The following is an 18,648-nucleotide window of genomic DNA, read 5'->3' on the forward strand; positions in this document are numbered from 1 at the left end:
ATATGTTTGTAGTAATAAAATAGTTGATTTACAAGAGTTAAACAAATATTTTCTTGTTAGATTATGCACACGGTAATTTCTTGAATTGTTGTAAAATTATTTACTATTATTGACTGAAACAAAGACATAATATCGGACAAGTAAAAATATTTCGGGGCGAGTAAATTTTCCCTCACACTCGACTGGCGGTCGAGTGATTTTTTTAAAAAATCTCAAAGGCTGCATACACACACAAACACCACAAATGAAGTCGCAAAGGGATGACATTACAAAGGAACGATGTCATTCACTTAAAGACATGACAAATTCATATCATCACAGAGATGATATCAATTAAAACAGAGACCATAGATGACTCGAAGGGTCAAAGTTCATCTATTTGGTCAATGACTGTATGTACAGGAAAAAGGGCTGTCCCCTTTTTCTGTAAATAAGAAGAACATTAGATAAATGGAAAATGAGATTAGGATAAGCCGAGACTCGAACCTTGTAAGCAAGGTTAAGAAATAGAATGTACTGAATTAGAATGTTAGAATTTAGTTATTGTTAAATTGCATATAAAATAATTAGATATTGTTTGTATTGTAAAAAGAATTGCTCATTCTTTTATGAAAACTGAATTAAAAGGTCAGCTAAAAAGAATGAACAATACAAATTAAAAAAATTTTGTAAAAAAATAGGTTAGTTGAGAATTCTTTGTTTGCAGAAGTATGTTTTGGACAAACGTGTGCTTAGCCACGTGAGGTGGTCACGTTTTGGAACTACACATCTGACGTCATAGCAGAAAGGGAATTTCTCAATATAGGAGCTAGTTTTTAGTCAGATCAAGAGTCGACAGTCGGGCAGTCAAGTTCGAACAATCAGCAGAGTCGGTTGGAATGAGCTGACATGGTCAGAGGAGGGTCCCCTCAGAGGTGAAGGGGTAGAAGTTCAACCATGTAGAACCAATTTGAATTCCTGATGTATCCTGATGCATTCCGAAAGTATCCTGTGCCTCTATAAGGCAACCATTCACCAGTATGGAGTGTTGCTGTCATATTTGGGCTGGTGCATCGGCTGCTAGTCTCTCGCTCCTTGACAAGGTTCAAAAGAGAGTTGCAAATCTGATAGGCCCTGAACTGGCATCTAAGCTTCAGCCTCTATCCCATCGACGAAACGTTGCATCCCTCTGCCTGTTCTACAAGTATTATAATGGTGAATGCTCTGACGAACTGCAAGCACTAGTGCCCCCACAACGTGAACACCCTAGACAGACCTGACAGGCTGCAAAATCCCACCCCCACACTGTAGAGATCCCTAGATGTAAACGATCTTTCTACTCCAGTAGTTTCTTCCCCAGAACCGCTAGACTTTGGAATTCCATTCCAGGTCCCTGCTTCCCCAACTGTACTGACGTGCAGAAGTTCAAGCGCAACGTGAACCAATATCTTGCTGCCCAAATCCCTACATAGTACCCCAGTAGTTGTCGCCCCTGTTAGTAGCCCCCTACACCAAAGTGGCAATGTGCCTTGTATGGGGTGAAAATGTAGTAAAAAAAAATAGTGAAATACATTTGCAGTTTTAACAAAAAAGCTACAATAATACCAGAGTGTCTCCATTTACACTGAACATCAACAAAATGCCAACATCAACAAATTACATATGAAAGAGTTCCCTGTGGAATTTTCACAGGTCCTGCTAGTTAAGATGAAATGAAAAACAAGTAAAAAACCTAAACTTACCAATACTTTGGAATTTGTTGCTTCAATGGCTGCATCACAGTACTGACCGTTTTTCCAGAAAAAGGCCAGATTCGACATAAGCATACAACTGTACTCGGATAAAACAGATAAAAATTTGGGTTTCACAGAAAGGAAATTATCACTGATTGCAGACAAATTTGATGACAAGTTTCTGCTGGATGATGAACAAAATGAATCAGACACAGATGCAGCAGAAATCTGACTGAAAAAAAAAAGAACACAAAAGTGATGAAATGACAGGATCTTTGATATGACAGGGGTGAGCAAGATAATTACTGTTCTTTTATATGACAAAAGTGCATGAGAAAATTAAAGTTTTTTTCCTTTAGATTTCAATCACAGCAAAGAACTTTCCCTTCTTTTATCAAGGCCCAAAAGCCATTCAAGGATAAGGGTTAATGCGTATATGGTGGTCACTGAGACAGCAGCGCAGTGATCATTAGTAGTGGAAATTGGATAGAATTTGATTATTTAAGGAGACAGCTCAACAAGAACTTGTTTACACTGGACTTGAAGACAACCATATTGTAGTCAGCTGGAAAGCAGCTTAGCAGAAAAGAGTTCCACAGATGGGCAGTTCTAAGAAAGAAGTTTCGTTCATAAAATTTGCATTTAGATTTAGGCACAGATAGAGAGTGGGGTAAATTATTGATAGTGGTTGTTGCAAGTGTGAAACTTTGCAAAGCATAGAAATGAGCATTTGTCATGAATATAAAGATAGAGAGACAGGCTCGCAATGTCACTTCTGTGGGGAAAAGGTTGTAGGGAAGAGAAAAGGGCATCATCTATAATATAAATCTATCTCACCTGTCTGCATAAATATATGTATGCATGTATGTATGTCTACTTGTGTGTCAGGTCATGTCATATGCTACTGGTAGCATGTAACTCAGTACTACCTGCCTCATGGTCGGGTCACCGGCGACTAAACTGGTACCCCCATCAGACTTGTTTGGTGAGGAGGGTGGCTAGTCTCCCTGAAGGATTAAAAACAAGACCTTCCGAAGGGCGAATGAACCCTTTTTTGGGGTCAACGGCCAACTAGTACCGTGTGTGTTTGTGTGTATGTATGTGTGTGTTGGGGTGGAGAGGACTCCTGTAAGCTGTGGTGAAGGCAATCTTTCTAGGAGAAGAAAATCTCTGATTTAAAAAACCATAAAGCGGGAAACTAGTACCCACATTAAGTTGGTCTGCAGTTTAACTTGTTGCTGGCTATCTTGCTCTTGCTTGTTGCTGGATCTCAACATTTTGAACCGAGAGAGAGACTTAACTGTTGTACAAAGCTAAGACTGTAACATCATCTGTATATAGATACTCCCTCAGGCATTTGTCTATAAAAGTGGTCCTGTGGCGATGGAAAAGTTGTCATGCATGGAGGCTTGAAATGCTGGAAGCATGTAATAATTGATCTCAATGACCATCTTCAGTGTCATGCCTGCTTGAGCGTGTGGATTCGCCGGTAGGACTAAAAAAAAGTCATTTTTGGGCTCATGGATTTTAAGTGTCTGAGGGAGTGGCACTCGTCTGACAAGACGTTGCAATCATCATGTCTACCTAAAACTTTCGACAGAGGCAATGGATTTTCACAAGATCAGTATTGTTTTGAAGCTCGTCCCTTCGGATGACAAATATCGAAAAATTGGCTAAAAACATTAATTCCTTCACCCTCAACTGGGCACTTTTCTACAGGGAGGGGTCACTTTTTTAGCCGATATTTTCGAAAGTCGTCCCCTCTTTTCGATTGACTAGCCTTAATTTAAACCTTCAAAACTTCCAGTTTGGCGATGGGCGCAACAGCACAGATGTCACCTTTTTTTTGTAAACATTCTTTTCCTCCTTTGCGGTATGGGTTCGAGCCTGCTTCCTACTATCACTTTTTTTTGCCCCCCCCCCAAACACCCGGGCAATGCTGGGCACCCAAGCTAGTCTACTAGATTTTGAAGTCAGTTTTGAACTTTGTTAAGGCAGGATAGGGTGCTCTGAGCAGCTCTTGCCCAGATGTGGTAACAAGACTTCATTTTAGGATGTATTTGGATTACATTGGGAGTGAGATACATTCTGGAGCAGTAGAATGATGCAATCATTTTTCCAGTGACCTTGACAACAAAATTTGATGTAAGTTTTCTATTTCAGGTCAGGTGTGAAGATCAGACCCAGAAACCTGTCATAGCAGGGAGTTTATTTGAAATGAAAATCATTCATATCAATTAAGGCCACGTGGAGATCAGAGCATTTATGGTGAAAAGATAGAAGCTTTGTTGTCTCTCTTTACCAAAAAAAACTATACAAAACTTCAATAAATAAAGTTTTTTTTTTTAAACATCCCATCTGTAGAACAAGGTATGAGTCTGCTTCCCAACTGACTACAGCATCATCGTCTTCAAGTCTAATATAAACAAATACACGTTGAGCTGTCTTTTGGATAATCAATTGCTCTTAAGTAACCTTCTGACCATCTTGGCTACTATTTTTGGTCTTCTCATGAAGACGATCATCGTCCAACTGATGATCTCTTTAAATCTTATCCTCAAATGCCTTTTGGCCTTGATAATAGGTGGCTTGCTAATAAAAATCAGTTTTGAAACACAAATAAACCATTGAAGTCAAAAATTACTTCTTTGTTTTACTGTCTTAAAAATTCATTATGATCATTATTAGGATTATGATAGAAAATTAAATTAAACATTTGTAAAAAATATATCAATTAGTGTTATGACAATTCATTGGAATTGGGAATTGAAAAAAAAAAATTCAAAACTTTTTGAAGTATTGGGGGAGAGGGGGGGGGAAAGAAAGAAAAATCGAATTTCGTTTCTGATTCAAAAAAATGATTCTTTTGATTTAAGAGCTTAAGATTTAATTTTCTATTGCTGGCTCAAGTGAAAAAAATATAGATGAAAATCTTACAATGTGTTTATCAAAATCTAGGATGCAATACATACAGGGAAAAGATTGGGAGGTTTGTCACATTAAAAAGAAAATTATGTCTAGATTTTAAAGTAGATGAGACCCCCCCCCCCGAAATTCTACCTTTTTTTTAGGCAATTATAGGATTGGAATCTGTGATTGTATTGGAATTGGGAATATATAGAACAGAATCAATCATTTTTTATGAATTTAGAAAAATATTGGAATCATTCCATCACTAGTACTAATAGACACTAAGAAATCTGAAAGTAATTTTGTGCCTGAATTAAAGTTTAAAGGCATTATGCTCATCTGAGAGCCTAACCTCAAAGTAAAATATTCACTTGCTTATACACTCCTGTTGTATAAAAGAACCACATAATAAGTATGCCTCCATAGCATTAAAAAAAACAAGTAAACAGCAAAAAGCAATAGGGACATAAACATATCATGATCAAGGTGAAACTTATGATAGACCAGCCACTAATGCTACTTTAGTCTACCCCCCCCCATCCCATTCTTTCTCGTTATGATAAAGGCAATGGCAACATATCAGAACTATACCATCTAGAACTCTGATTACTGCAGATAGGTGTGGCACCAACCTGTATGTAGCATGACTGCAATCTGGCTTGTAGCATCCGTGCTAGATACAGCAGCAGCAACAACTTATGATATGTGATTTTGAATTTGTGTTAAGCTTAGAACTGATTGGTGCAAGTATTTAACTTTCTTTCTGGCTTACCCAATCAGAAGCCATCTCTCAGATGAGCCGAGTGCACAACAAAAGTTGATAAAAGGGAGTGCCAATTAAACTCTTTCTCTTTTCTTGGCCAGGATATGTCACTATCAACAACTCTACATTGCTCGGACCAACCACCAAACTTCTCCCTTAGAGTGCAACAGAACCTCCCTATAGGCCATCTAGCGTTGGGATTTGACCAGAAGCTCCACGAACCCAGTTGATTGTGCAATCTCCAACCACACCTCTCCTATATCGGCACTGCTTGAGTCCAGTGGCAAGGAGATGTCCAAGATGACTGGAAATAATGTCAAGATAAGCGGAGAGCACATACGTCACTTGGAATTCCCAAATAGTTACCCATTTTAGTACTGACCAGGCTTGACATTGCTTAACTTCGGTGATCTCATGGGAACTGGTGTGCCAATGTGATTATGCTGTATATGAATCTCTTTTGTAATCCACAAGGAAAAGAAAGAGAAAGACCAGGGAAACATCTGTCAATTTTGACTGGATACAGGTGTGAAAAGAATTGGCCATACATGGGGATGGTTGGAAAAGCATGCTGAGGGCTGGGATTCTTGGAGAATTTTTGTTCATGGTCTATACCCAAAGTTAGTGACAGAACAATGATGTTTTTAATCAATTAGTAAGGATTTTCCTCCCTACCACCATGGAAAGATATGAAACAAAATCAGATGGGAATTAGAAAGCCAGTCCACAAGAGAAGATGCACTCTGGCTCACAAAATAGGCCCAAGCAGACCCATCAGCATTCCTGAGTAGAGGCATCTCATGTAATTAGCAATAAACTAATTCTCTCTCAAAAAGAGAAGGTAAAGTCTGGGAGGGTGGATCAGTTAGGATGGAATAGAACCATACCTCGGTCCAACAAATACAAGGTCATCTCCTACTCAAAAATGGCCCAACTGTTGGACTTTTAGCAACCACAATGCCCGGCAGGAACATTTCATAGCGATCACTGCTTCAATGCCTACACGTATGAAGAATGCGTAGGTACATGACGTCGAGATGTGACCACACACGTACATAAAATAAAAGAAACTATGTTACGCTACCTCATGTAAGAATACAGTGAACAGGCTGGAACATTCAAGAAGGCCTGTATTTAAAGATTTGCCTGCCAAAAAACAAACTGGTTTCCTTAGTTTCCTTTTTGATTTCTCAAGAACAGAGCATGTTCAGGATAACTCCATCAAGACTTTTGTGAAAAAGGGGTTGTATAGAATAGAATATATCCTCAACTAGATTGCAAAGTCGATTTTTTACTCCCTCAAGGTAAGAAAGAGAACTTTGAACAGCATTTCTCCAGATATGACAGCAGTATTTTATCTTAGGACTTCCCCAACTTGCACGTCTCTGGCGAGGGGTGTCCCAGACCTGCACGCCTCTGGTGAGGGGCATCCCTGACCTGCACGCCTCTGGCGAGGGACATTCCCCAACCTGCATGTGGCTGCTTATGGACGTTCTCCACCTACATACATCTGGCGAGGAACATCCCCCACCTGCATGTGTCTGATGAGGGATGCCCCTGACTTGCAGGCATCTGGTTCTGAGAAAGGACATCCCAACTTGCATATATATAAGCACGTCCCTGATTATATATATATATATATATATATATATATATATGTGTGTGTGTGTGTGTGTGTGTAGAGAATTCCATCAGAAGCAAGATACTTTCTAAAGTGGTAGAATGATCCAAACTATGAAAAATTAACATACATATAGTCTTTAAAATATACTCCATTTTAGCTTATAGAGTTAACAGATCAATCAATATTCAATAGCTGACACTAAAATAAATCATTAAAAAAAAAATTAATTCAATGATCACATTTTATGGGTTGTAATCTTATAAAAATAAAGTTAAATAAAAAAGAATTTTGAAGAAAGATAAACAAAAACAGAAAATATGTCTACTTACTCAATAACAGGAGTCCATTTTTCTTCGTATAATTCACTTTGTATAAATGGTGCCATTATCTATGAAAGACATTTTAAACATAAGGTGAAATAAAATATTTTAATGTGATTCTTTTTTCTTCTTTTAAAATAGGGTTTTCAGTTCTTATCTAGTAGCACGTCCAACACAGATAATGAATAGAAGACCTAAAATATAATTTCTATAATGATAAAATCAGAAGACAACTTTGCCTCACATCACCATAATAATAATAACAACTAGAATTTATACTTTGGGGTATATAATCAAGGAGTTGGTACCGGGAATATCAAAACCTCTACACTCTACTTCATACTAGTAACAATGAGCAATATTCATTCTACTTTGATTTTATTTGAAAATTCATTAAGACAGAGAAAGTGACAACCTTGATTGAAGTGAGCGTCCCTAATGATGGAGGTCTGAACAGAGCTGAAAGGGAGAAACAGACCAAATATTAAGGTCTCATGTATGATATGAAAAGAAACTGGAATCTTAAGGAGATATCAATCAACCTAGTGATTATAGGTGCTACAGGGCTTATGAAGAAGAACCTGAAAGCCTATCTAACCAGTATTTCTGGTGAACCAAGTGCAAAAGAGATCCAGACAATTGCACTTAAAGGGACGATGAGGATCCTGAAAAGAGGTCTCGGCTGGAGTAAAGTGGGTAAATGTTGGCAGCTTGTGCGTCTGCCCAATATCCAGCTTATAACCCAAAAATAAGACAAAATATTTTCCTTGCATGACTAAAAATAAGTCTTTTTATCGTTAGTATTTTTTTACTCAGCAAAAGTTTTCACACATCATTATAAATGGCTGACAATAACTAGTAGTGTTCCCTGGAAGCTGAGTGACAAAAAATTTCCCCAGATTTCCAGTACTTTCCACCTCTTTCGATAACAGTTGCAAATCAGTTTACGTTATCAATTATTATATAGATAATTGGTTTAATCTCAGTTTTCCATACTGGCATAAGACCTGATATGATAGACCTGACTAACGATGGTAATTCTCTGTTGAGTAATAAAGGTAAAAATCTCTGAACTTATTCCCTCTACTCCTAACTCTTACAATCACATTAGCACCTGCTCCACCTTGTACTCCAATGGTATCAAAACTTCGACAACCTCAATGAAATTATTATTATTATTTTTTTAATCCTTTAAGATCAGGCTCCATATTTAGGGCATTTATTTTTTTATGGACTGTTATCCTCATCTTTTGGGCCCATGGCATAATGGATAGAGGCGTAGAGTTTCTATGGTTTCAGGTAGGCATTGTCTGAAGATAGCGGTTTCAATCCTATCCAAGCAGGCCAGAGGATTAATTGGCCAAAACGTGGTGAGACAACAACTATGGACGGCAGTAATTACTGGGGATAAGTTACAAGACTCAGTATCCCTATCCCATCGTGGTTAATCACCTGAAAAAGGCCAGAGGATGAGTTGGTCGAAACGTGTTGGATAACATTGGAGGAATCCACAAAACCTCAATAACTTTGCCATATACTTTGTCCACATCAATTTTCATTCACCTCCATTGTTGTAAACTTCTTGCACACAAACTGGCTGTCCTCTCTCAGTCCACCTGTAATTTTACTGCACTTCTTGTGTACCCAATACAAGCACTGCAAAACAAAACTTGAATTGCACCTGACCCTCCATCCACAAACCGAGCTGTGGAACTTCCCTCTTTTTAGGAGCTTTCCAACATTACAACCACTGAGTATTACTTTGAAAAATTTATTTATTTCCAAAAAGATCTACAGTAGCGTCCAAAACTAAGGGACAAAAAATTAAAGCCTAACTGTGAAAAGCTGAAATTTTGACAACTGGTAGTCATTATCATCCATAATAACATACTAAAATTTGAATCATTTGCAAAGGATAGAAAAAGAATTATAACAATTATTTATTTATTTTCAAAATAAGGACGTCCAAAAATAAGGGACAAAATTGAGAAAAACAATGTAAACAGTATGCTATATTCAAATTTTTTTATTTCCTCTAAAGAATAAGTCTTACTTAGTCATTTTTAAACATTGCATCAGCTGGCACATGGTGAAACACCAAAAACTTGATTACTTTGTTTGCAAACTCTAATCTCTTCTTAATCTTACATGAGGTGCCTCTACTCAGGAATGCTGATGGGTCTGCTTGGGCCTATTTTGTGAGCCAGAGTGAATTGAAACCGCTATCTGCAAAACCTCCTGAAGCTACACAAGGAACCGGTTGTGACGGGAGCAACTGACCTAATAAAAAAGAACCTTCAGAAATACTTAGAAGCAAAGCAATCCTTGGAAGACCTAGTGTTAGCCCCAGGAGGGAACCCCTTGATCTCTTCAAACTAACAAAAGTAAAATAAATAAAAAATAAATTAGAGAGATTTCAGAGAAAGTGAAACGTTTCAAGAGTGTTGTAGGTAGGGTTGTTAAATCCTACAATGATACTGGCAAAATAGTGCTTTTAAAAGACCCTGCAAAACTGGCAGACCTTGCAAAACTTCGGCAAGAGAAGATCGAAGAATGCAAAATATGTCATTAAAGGACCGTTTTAAGTCTTGCACAAAAATTAAAAGGGTTATGAATAGTACCTCATGTGTTAATGTGTGAAGACAGACTGTTTCTAGACGACTGAAAGAAATAGGGCTGTTTAATCGAACCCCAGGGAAGAAACCACTTGTTAGTTCGAAGAGTAAGAAGAGATTAGAGTTTGCAAACAGGTATGTAATTTGGACATATGAAAATTAGGCAAAAGTATTTTGCAATGATGAAAGCAAATTCAATTTATTTGGAAATGATGGGAAAAAACAATGTAAAGAGATGTATTGGTGAAAGATTAAGTACAAAGTGTACTAAGAAAACTGTCAAGTTTGGGGACGGAAACGTCATTGTATTTGGAATGTTTTCTAGCCAAGGTACAACGCCTCTTGTCCAGTTACAAACTCGTGTAAATGCGCAGATCTATAAAAACATTGTTCAAGATCATGTTGTGCCAATCATACAGAATTCAAGTTTTGATAGGACTATCTTCATGCAAGATAATGCCCCATGTCACAAGGCAAAGGTGGTAATGAGTTACCTTAGCAAGCAAGATTTTGAAATTATGGATTGGCCACCGCAAAGTCCTGACTTAAATCCAATAGAAGATCTTTGGAACACCTTAGGAGTGAAAGTTATGGAAAGAAATCCCACTAACATGGAGGATTGTGGGTGAAGCTTCAAGAAGAATGGTCTAAAATTAGTATCGAGGATTATCAAGAACTGATTCATTCTTGTAGCCGAAGATGTGCAGCTGTCATTGAGAGCAAGGGCTCATTTACTAAATATTGATTGTACATGTATTTTTATTGTTTTTTGGCTGTTTACATTGTTTTTCTCAATTTTGTCCCTTACTTTTAAACGTTCCTATTTTGAAAATAAATAATTGTTATAATTCTTTTTCTATCCTTTGCAAATGATTCAAATTTTAGTATGATATTATGGATGATAATAACCACCAGTTGTCAAAATTTCAGCTTTTCATAGTTAGGTTTTAAAATTTGTCCCTTAGTTTCGGACACTATTGTATAAGATAAAAAATCATGAAAACAAATTAGGCACAAAGTCATTAAAAAATGTGCGGAGGGAGGGGTCTAGGGTCATCCTTGTCACTCTACCTAATAGTTGTCATCGTTTTCCTTGCTAGAATCCTCAATCACCATAATATCACATTCACTTCAAAGGTCATCCTACTTAAGATTCCTAAATCGATTTTGTTTTTGCATTTGCTTTCTCTAGCATTCCTATTCTTTAACTTCCATTGTTTCACAGACAAGTACTAAATCATACAACATATGGCATCTCTTTTGGATAACTCACGCAAAACCTCCTGGACAATGTTTCTTAGACACGAATGAAAAGCAATAAATTAGTACAGAAACCTGATGTATTACTTTAGCATTAAAGTTGTCACTTAATGTGCTGTTAGTTCTAACCCGACTCTGAGCATTTCTATAAATTGCTTGAACAATCTTCACCAACCACTTATTTACCCCTAGTTTACACAAAACCTACTAGACAACTTCTCTTGGCACTGTGTTTGTATATTTTCCTTGCAATAATGTAACATGTTCAATTAATTAACAAGATTTTAAAAGGGAAACATAGTTTGCTTGAAGCATTGCTGGTAAATAAATGTGGAAGAGTATAATAATGCAGGGAACTGGGTGTTAAAATGATGTGATAAATGGACAAAAGAGCTTGTTTTTTATATCTTCATAAATGGATATATGATGATATAAAAACAAAAAAAAAACAAGCTATACAATACCCTTTTCCATTTGTCCATTTGTCACATCGTTTTAACACCCAGTTCTCTGAATTGCTATAGACTTCTTATAATTTTCCACATTTAAAAATTTTATTTACAATTAATCAAGTATTTATTAAAATAAAAAATGCAATGAAATAAAATTTAAAAATATTAAAATAATAACTTAATTATAAAATTAAATACACCATAATGCATTTTGATTTCCTCATTAAAGTTAGCCATTTTAGTGTTTAATTGAAATTTAAAAAAAAATGCATTACTTTGTGATCCTTCGAAATTTAAAAAGGAATTTGAAAGCATTTAAATGGTCAAAGTAAAAGTTACTCCTGGCTTTAAAATTCTTAGCAAATCCTCATATATTAAAACATTGAAAGTTTTGAAATCTATTTGCATTCAATAAGTTTATAACAATGTAAAGAACACTACTATGACAACATTAATTATAGTTTTATAACAATTTGGTTCAAATAATAATTTAATGACCAAATGATATTGTAATAATTGAATTTAAATTTTAAAATCTTATTTAAAAAAAATAATTTGGTAACAAAAGCAAACGACAGCTTGTTTAAAAAAAATAAAAAAAAGAAGCAAAAGAAAAATTAAAATAAAAAACATGGCCATTTCTGTGATGTATTTTAGCAATAAAAAAGCGTGTAGATTTTAAAGAAAGTTTTATTTTTGTAATCACTATTAAGATAATTTAAATTATTGAATGAGTGAATGTACAAAATGTATTATGTTTAGCCATTACAGAATCCAAAAAGATTTTTTTTTTCATTTCAATTTTTAAATGAGTAAAAAATTAATAACAGTAGTTTAAGTAGAAGAGATTAAAAACGTGAAAGATTATGAAATACATAACTGAAATATGTATTCAGGAAATTAATTCCTATTTCAGGTATTCATAAATCATACTGAACTGAGAAGAAAACACACACTCGAGTTGGATTATTTTGATTTTTTTCCCCACGACAAAAACATACGCTTTTCACTTAAGCAGCAAAAGCAGTTCTCCTTTTTTCACCAACAATGAAATCGTCTTTTATTCTGACACTTTGGACTCCCAACAGTCTTTTATTCTGACGCCTTGGACTCCCAACAGTCTTTTATTCTGACGCCTTGGACTCCCAACAGTCTTTTATTCTGACGCCTTGGACTCCCAACAGTCTTTTATTCTGACGCCTTGGGCTCCCAACAGTCTTTTATTCTGACGCCTTGGACTCCCAACAGTCTTTTATTCTGACGCCTTGGACTCCCAACAGTCTTTTATTCTGACGCCTTGGACTCCCAACAGTCTTTTATTCTGACGCCTTGGACTCCCAACAGTCTTTTATTCTGACGCCTTGGACTCCCAACAGTCTTTTATTCTGACACCTTGGACTCCCAACAGTCTTTTATTCTGACACCTTGGACTCCCAACAGTCTTTTATTCTGACACCTTGGACTCCCAACAGTCTTTTATTCTGACACCTTGGACTCCCAACAGTCTTTTATTTTGACACCTTGGACTCCCAGCAGTCTTTTATTCTGACACCTTGGACTCCCAGCAGTCTTTTATTCTGACACATTGGACTCCCAACAGTCTTTTATTTTGACACTTTGGACTCCCAACAGTCTTTTATTCTGACACCTTGGACTCCCAACAGTCTTTTATTCTGACACCTTGGACTCCCAACAGTCTTTTTGTTCTGACACCTTGGACTCCCAACAGTCTTTTATTCTGACACCTTGGACTTCCAACAGTCTTTTATTCTGACACTTATGACTCCCAACAGTGCCTAAATTTGCATAATCATATTATTTCAGGTTGTGTGTCATTGCTTCCCTACAGTGGGCACATTCCAATCATGGTCACTTATTGCTATGCCCCACACTGTCACTACAAAAAATAAATAAAATTACCTTTTTTTTTTCTTTATTAAATTCCATCTGTACTGAAAGAGAAAAAGTTCAAAAATATATATTAGTATCAAAAAATTCTAGTCTTATATTTTTAATAAACAGGAATATAATACCAAAAAATATTAAACTTTTGGGTTATAGCCAAATGTGTCTGCTTTTTTTGACCTCCGGTTTTTGCTAACCATTTGGCTGGATAGATGTGATATAGCAGACAAGAAAGCGGACATTCTTAACATGGGAAAAATGGACTCTTTCAAGATAATCATCAATCAAAGGGGACTATATCTTGTTTGTCACCGTCGTCTTGTCTGCAGAGCAGAAACAGGAAGTAAAAAAGAGCAGACAATCTTGACTATAACCGATTTTTAGTCTTTATGAAGATGAACACATCCGACAAGAAAAGAATAAGCGAAAACGCAATGGCTGAATCCTTAGGAAATGACTTCTCGTCTATAGTGAAATGGTAACAAATATGGATGGTTACATTTAATGATACTAAGACAAAGCTCCTTTCCCTTAACAATTATAAGAAACCTTTCCACTTTCCAACCACTGATTTCCATGGTTGATGGCATTCTTCCCAAGAGTCCAACATTCAAACTCCTCAAGCTAATATTCACTGACAACATCGATTGGAACAAATAAATAGAAGATACTGCCAAGTCTGCTGCACAAAAGGTGAGCTCCCTCTACAGGGCTAGAAAACATCTTGCATGTACCAGTATTCTATATCTCTGCAAAGCCACCATTTGCTCATACATGGAGTATTGTTGCCGCATCTGGGATAGTGCACCAACCACTGGTCTCTCCCTCTTCAACAGAGTTAAAAAAAATTAAAAAAAAAAAAAGAAAAAAAAGAATCTTTAACCTAACAGGTTTAACACTATCAACCAAACTCCAGCTCCGTTCTCATCACTGCGGTGTTGTGTTCCTAGGCTTGTTTTACAAGTACTTCAACAGAATGTGCACTGACGAACTTGTGCCCTCTCAATGTAAATACCCTTGACAAATTCAATTAGCAGCCAAATCACACCTCTTCACTGTAGAAGCCCCCAGATGCCAGAAGACTTTCTACTCTTATAGCTTTTTCCCTCAAACCGCTTGCTTTTGGTTTGATTTGCTTGTTTTGTTTTATGGCATACCAACACTTTTTGGGTCATTTACTTTCTGAATCTGGTCATATTTTACATAAAGATTTTATGTTTCAAGTTCTTTATATCATCAAATATTTATTCACGATTTTTGGTTTGGTTGTTTTGTTGGCTTTTCCTTTACAGGACATGATTGAGTTTTGCAACGGGGAAAAATAAATGAAAACAATAACATCAATATTTGGTGCATTTTAGGCCAGGAAGCCAGTATCTTCAGACAGCCTGATCTGGTAGGCTTGCTTTTTGAACCCCCCCCCCCCACTGCTCCAAGATACAGAAATTTAAAAGTAATGCAAACAAGTATCTTGCTTCACAACTTTCCCACTTAGAATGCTTCAATAAATCATCCCCCTAATTCACAGTAGCATCTAACATATCAGTGGCAGTATGCCTTATTTGAGGTGAATTGAAATTAAAAAAAAAAAACAAACAAACAAAAAAACGTATCCATTTTGAAAATCTGTCTATCCCAACCAATGTAAAAGCTATCTCAAATTTAAGAATTGTAGACGATAGACAAAGTCAAAATTAATAACTTATTGAATAAGCAAAAGTAAAAAGTTAAGAATAAAGTAATGTTTAAAGGTGTAGACAAAGAAAGTGATGTTCGTGGAATTGTCAGTGAGTTTGTAAGACTGATAAGCTAGAGCTATATTCAGAACTTTCTACTGATTTGTATCGTTTGCTGAGATGCAGGTAGCCAGAAGCTATAGCCAGGATTTGGTTTACTCAACAAAAATATGTATAGCAGTTAGTAACACTATGTTGTGAATGTAACAAGTTGGAGCTCTCTCTGCATCTCACTGACGGCATTATATAGATAACATGAATAGGCGCTTTAAAACTGACAGATCTACAAAAATGCTATTTCAAACTTAAGAATGACAAACTTACAAAAATGGTATGTTTTTGTAGTACAAAACATCATATCTTGATCAATAATTGATGAATTCTCAACATTCAAATCACATTACTTAGAGGATCTTTTGTCGATTACAGTACACTCAACAAAGCTGTCCTATCCTTCCGCCATGGCTAGATAAAACCTGAACCTGGAGCACGCTGCCTTCACAGTGTCGACCTTTGAGAAATGTCTGAACAGCTCATCTTCAGCAGGCAGTGTTTTATCTAGCGTAGAATAGATCCCCTAGCATTTATCACCCTTTGCCCTTTCTCAGGGGTTCCTTCAGACTCATCACCAGCAGAAGCTTCTGATGCTGATTCCTGATCTATTAACTTTCCTTCTCCACGACCCTCATAGTGCAGTTTCCTTTCTCTTTAAGTATTTCCACATTTTGAGTATCGCTGTTTTACTTCTGTTGATGTAGAACTTAAGTAATTTGCAATTGCATTTTTCGGTCGCCACACTTTATCCAGTCATGGCTGATGAAACAAGAGCATATTACACCCCTGAAGTAAATAAAGGGGTCCGTTCCAAATTCCATCTAAATTGCCGAGTTTGACAGAAACATTCTTGAGTTCGACAAGATAAACCTGATTGGAGGTTACAACTGAAACGTTGTGAAAATGACACTCAAGATGAGAACAGTAGTTCGCTGAATCCATATAATATGAAAGATAACATTAGTCTCTCTCTTTACTAAGTCCATTCTCTCTAAATAAAATCTTGAAAAAAACTCTCAGCAAACGTCTCCTTGTGTCTTTCCATCATAAGTGTTTTATTCATCTTAGTTAAACAGGCAAGATGATCTATAGCCACTCATGAAACTAAATGAAAAGGCGACGATGAAGATAATAAAAAACAAGAATTTTATTTTGTTATCGAAAATGTTACACTCTTATATGAGGAGTAGCAAAGATCCCTATTCAGCACTTTCTTCATAGTTGTCATTCCAACACCCATTTTCTCACCAAGGTCGTTGTGCAGAGAGGACTAGAACACTCACTGTGATCTTTCTTGTTAGCCACTGTGTTCATATCTCCATTACAATTCTCCAGTTTGAATCTAATTTTTTTTTTTTTTTTTTAAGGAGAAAGTGATTTTAGTGGAAGGTATTACTTTACAATAATACTGGATTGAATTTCTCTACTAAAAATTGAACAAGTGTTTTGTTCTTATTTATTTATTTTTTCAAACTTCATTTTATTTTTATGACCTGGAAATAAGCCGCTTTAAATCGAAATATTTCAAAGAGTTAAAAAGAAAAATAAATAATAATAAAATAAACGTCTGAACTCCAATCTCGGGTCCCCCCTCACCAATCTTTCATGAAAAACACCCGTCTAGCTGAATCCACTGTGAAAAATTTCCCCCACTCTATATCTGTGCCTAAATCAAAACGCGGATTCCATGAACAAAGCTTCTTTCTTAGAACTGCACGCCTGTGGAACTCTGTTCCGTCTGCCTGCTTCCCACCTGACTACAACTTGGATGTGTTCAAGTCCAACGTTAACAAATTCCTAATGAACCGCCCCCTTAAGTAAACACTTCATCAAATCTCCACACTAATGTACTTGCAATAACCCTTATCCCTGAGTGGCTTCCAGGCCTTGATAAGTGGTGATCACTGTGTAAAAAAAAAACACACACACAAAAAAAACGGTACTGGTGGTACAGTGAAACCAACTTTTGTCAACGTAGATTTATGTTAAACAGTCGGAAAACCCCGGATGAAAACAAACAGACGCTAAAATCAAAACGATGTGGCGTCCCAACCGATAAAAAAAAACAAACAAACATAAATTGTATAACTTTTTTGAGAAAAAAAAACAAAAAAAAAAAAAACAAAACAAATAATGAAACAACTTTTATATTTTTTCCACGAGAAATTTAAATATTTTTTATTCTAGTTCAGCTTTTAAACCAGATAAAAAAAGAAGAAAAAAAGGCGAATAATTTTTGTTAAAAATCCTAACCCTAAACTACTTTTCTTGCCTTTGGTAACAGTTATTTGTTAACTTTTTTTTTTTTTTGCTTTAATTTTCTCTCTCTCTCTCTCTCTCTCTCTCTCTCTCTCTCTCTCTCTCTGTTGGTTCTTACTTGACAATCAGCAACTTACGATTTAATAAGTTTACAATTTAACTCGTCTGCTTTTTCCCCCCTTACGATTCGATAAGCGCTTGTCGGCATCCTCGTCTGTTTACGTCAACAGTCGAAAGAAGCAAAACAAAATGTGCTTTGTTTGGTTCAAAAGCTGTACCAGTACTAAAAATAAATAAAAAATAAGTCAGAATGGACCTGCGATTTTATTGTAAATATTTTGTACAGATAAACTAAACAAAACTCGTCCCATGTTTTCCATTCGATTTAAAAGCACAACTACAGTACTACACACACACACACACACACACAAGTTGACCTTTGCTGTTAAACTTTAATCAAAGTTAGAATTTATTTTTCGTACTAGTGCAGAGAGTGATTCGGACGTAAATAATAACGTTATTTAAAAAGCCATTCTTAACATGGGGAGGGGAGGGTGTTTTGTGCCTATTGTATACTTCAACCTTACAATTGAATAAAAAAACATAATAAAACTTTAATTAAACTTGGAAATACGATTAAAAAAAATAGCACCTTATTTTCTATACGTCAATTTAAAGGCTTCAAAGTTACTTTCGAATTATTACGATAGTAAAAACAACGCGATCACTTTTTAAAAAAAGATAAAAAAAAAAAAATGATTTTAAAATATCAAGACGTTTCATGTTGTCCTGCTAGTTTGATAGGCACAGGGCAGGCTCGAAGTGTTTTATTAACTTTTATTTGTTGTTATGAATGTAATGGTGCTAGTTGAGTAGAATTTGATTATTTAAGGGGACGGTTCAACAAGAACTTGTTTACATTGGACTTGAAGGCTACCATATTGTAGTCGGCCGGGAAGCAAGTCAGCGGAACGGAACAGTGTGCCACATGCGGCCAATTCTGGGAAAGAAGCTTTATTTATGAAATCTATGTTTAGA

General features: G+C 36.1%; 1 protein-coding gene across 1 annotated transcript in view; it reads right to left on the reverse strand.

The window, feature by feature from the left end:
• LOC145239805 (uncharacterized) overlaps positions 1–18,648 on the reverse strand; it is a 26,647-nt gene that overhangs the window by 6,416 nt on the left and 1,583 nt on the right. The window contains exons 2-4 of the mRNA XM_080103330.1: positions 13,577–13,608; positions 7,339–7,397; positions 1,722–1,944 (exon numbers count right to left, since the gene is read on the reverse strand). Coding sequence (XP_079959456.1) covers positions 1,722–1,944; positions 7,339–7,397; positions 13,577–13,608 — 314 coding nt within the window. The remainder of the gene's footprint in view (positions 1–1,721; positions 1,945–7,338; positions 7,398–13,576; positions 13,609–18,648) is intronic.

This window comes from Euprymna scolopes, chromosome 19, assembly GCF_053919585.1.
Source record: "Euprymna scolopes isolate OS-2025 chromosome 19, ASM5391958v1, whole genome shotgun sequence".
NCBI classification, from domain to species: domain Eukaryota; kingdom Metazoa; phylum Mollusca; class Cephalopoda; order Sepiida; family Sepiolidae; genus Euprymna; species Euprymna scolopes.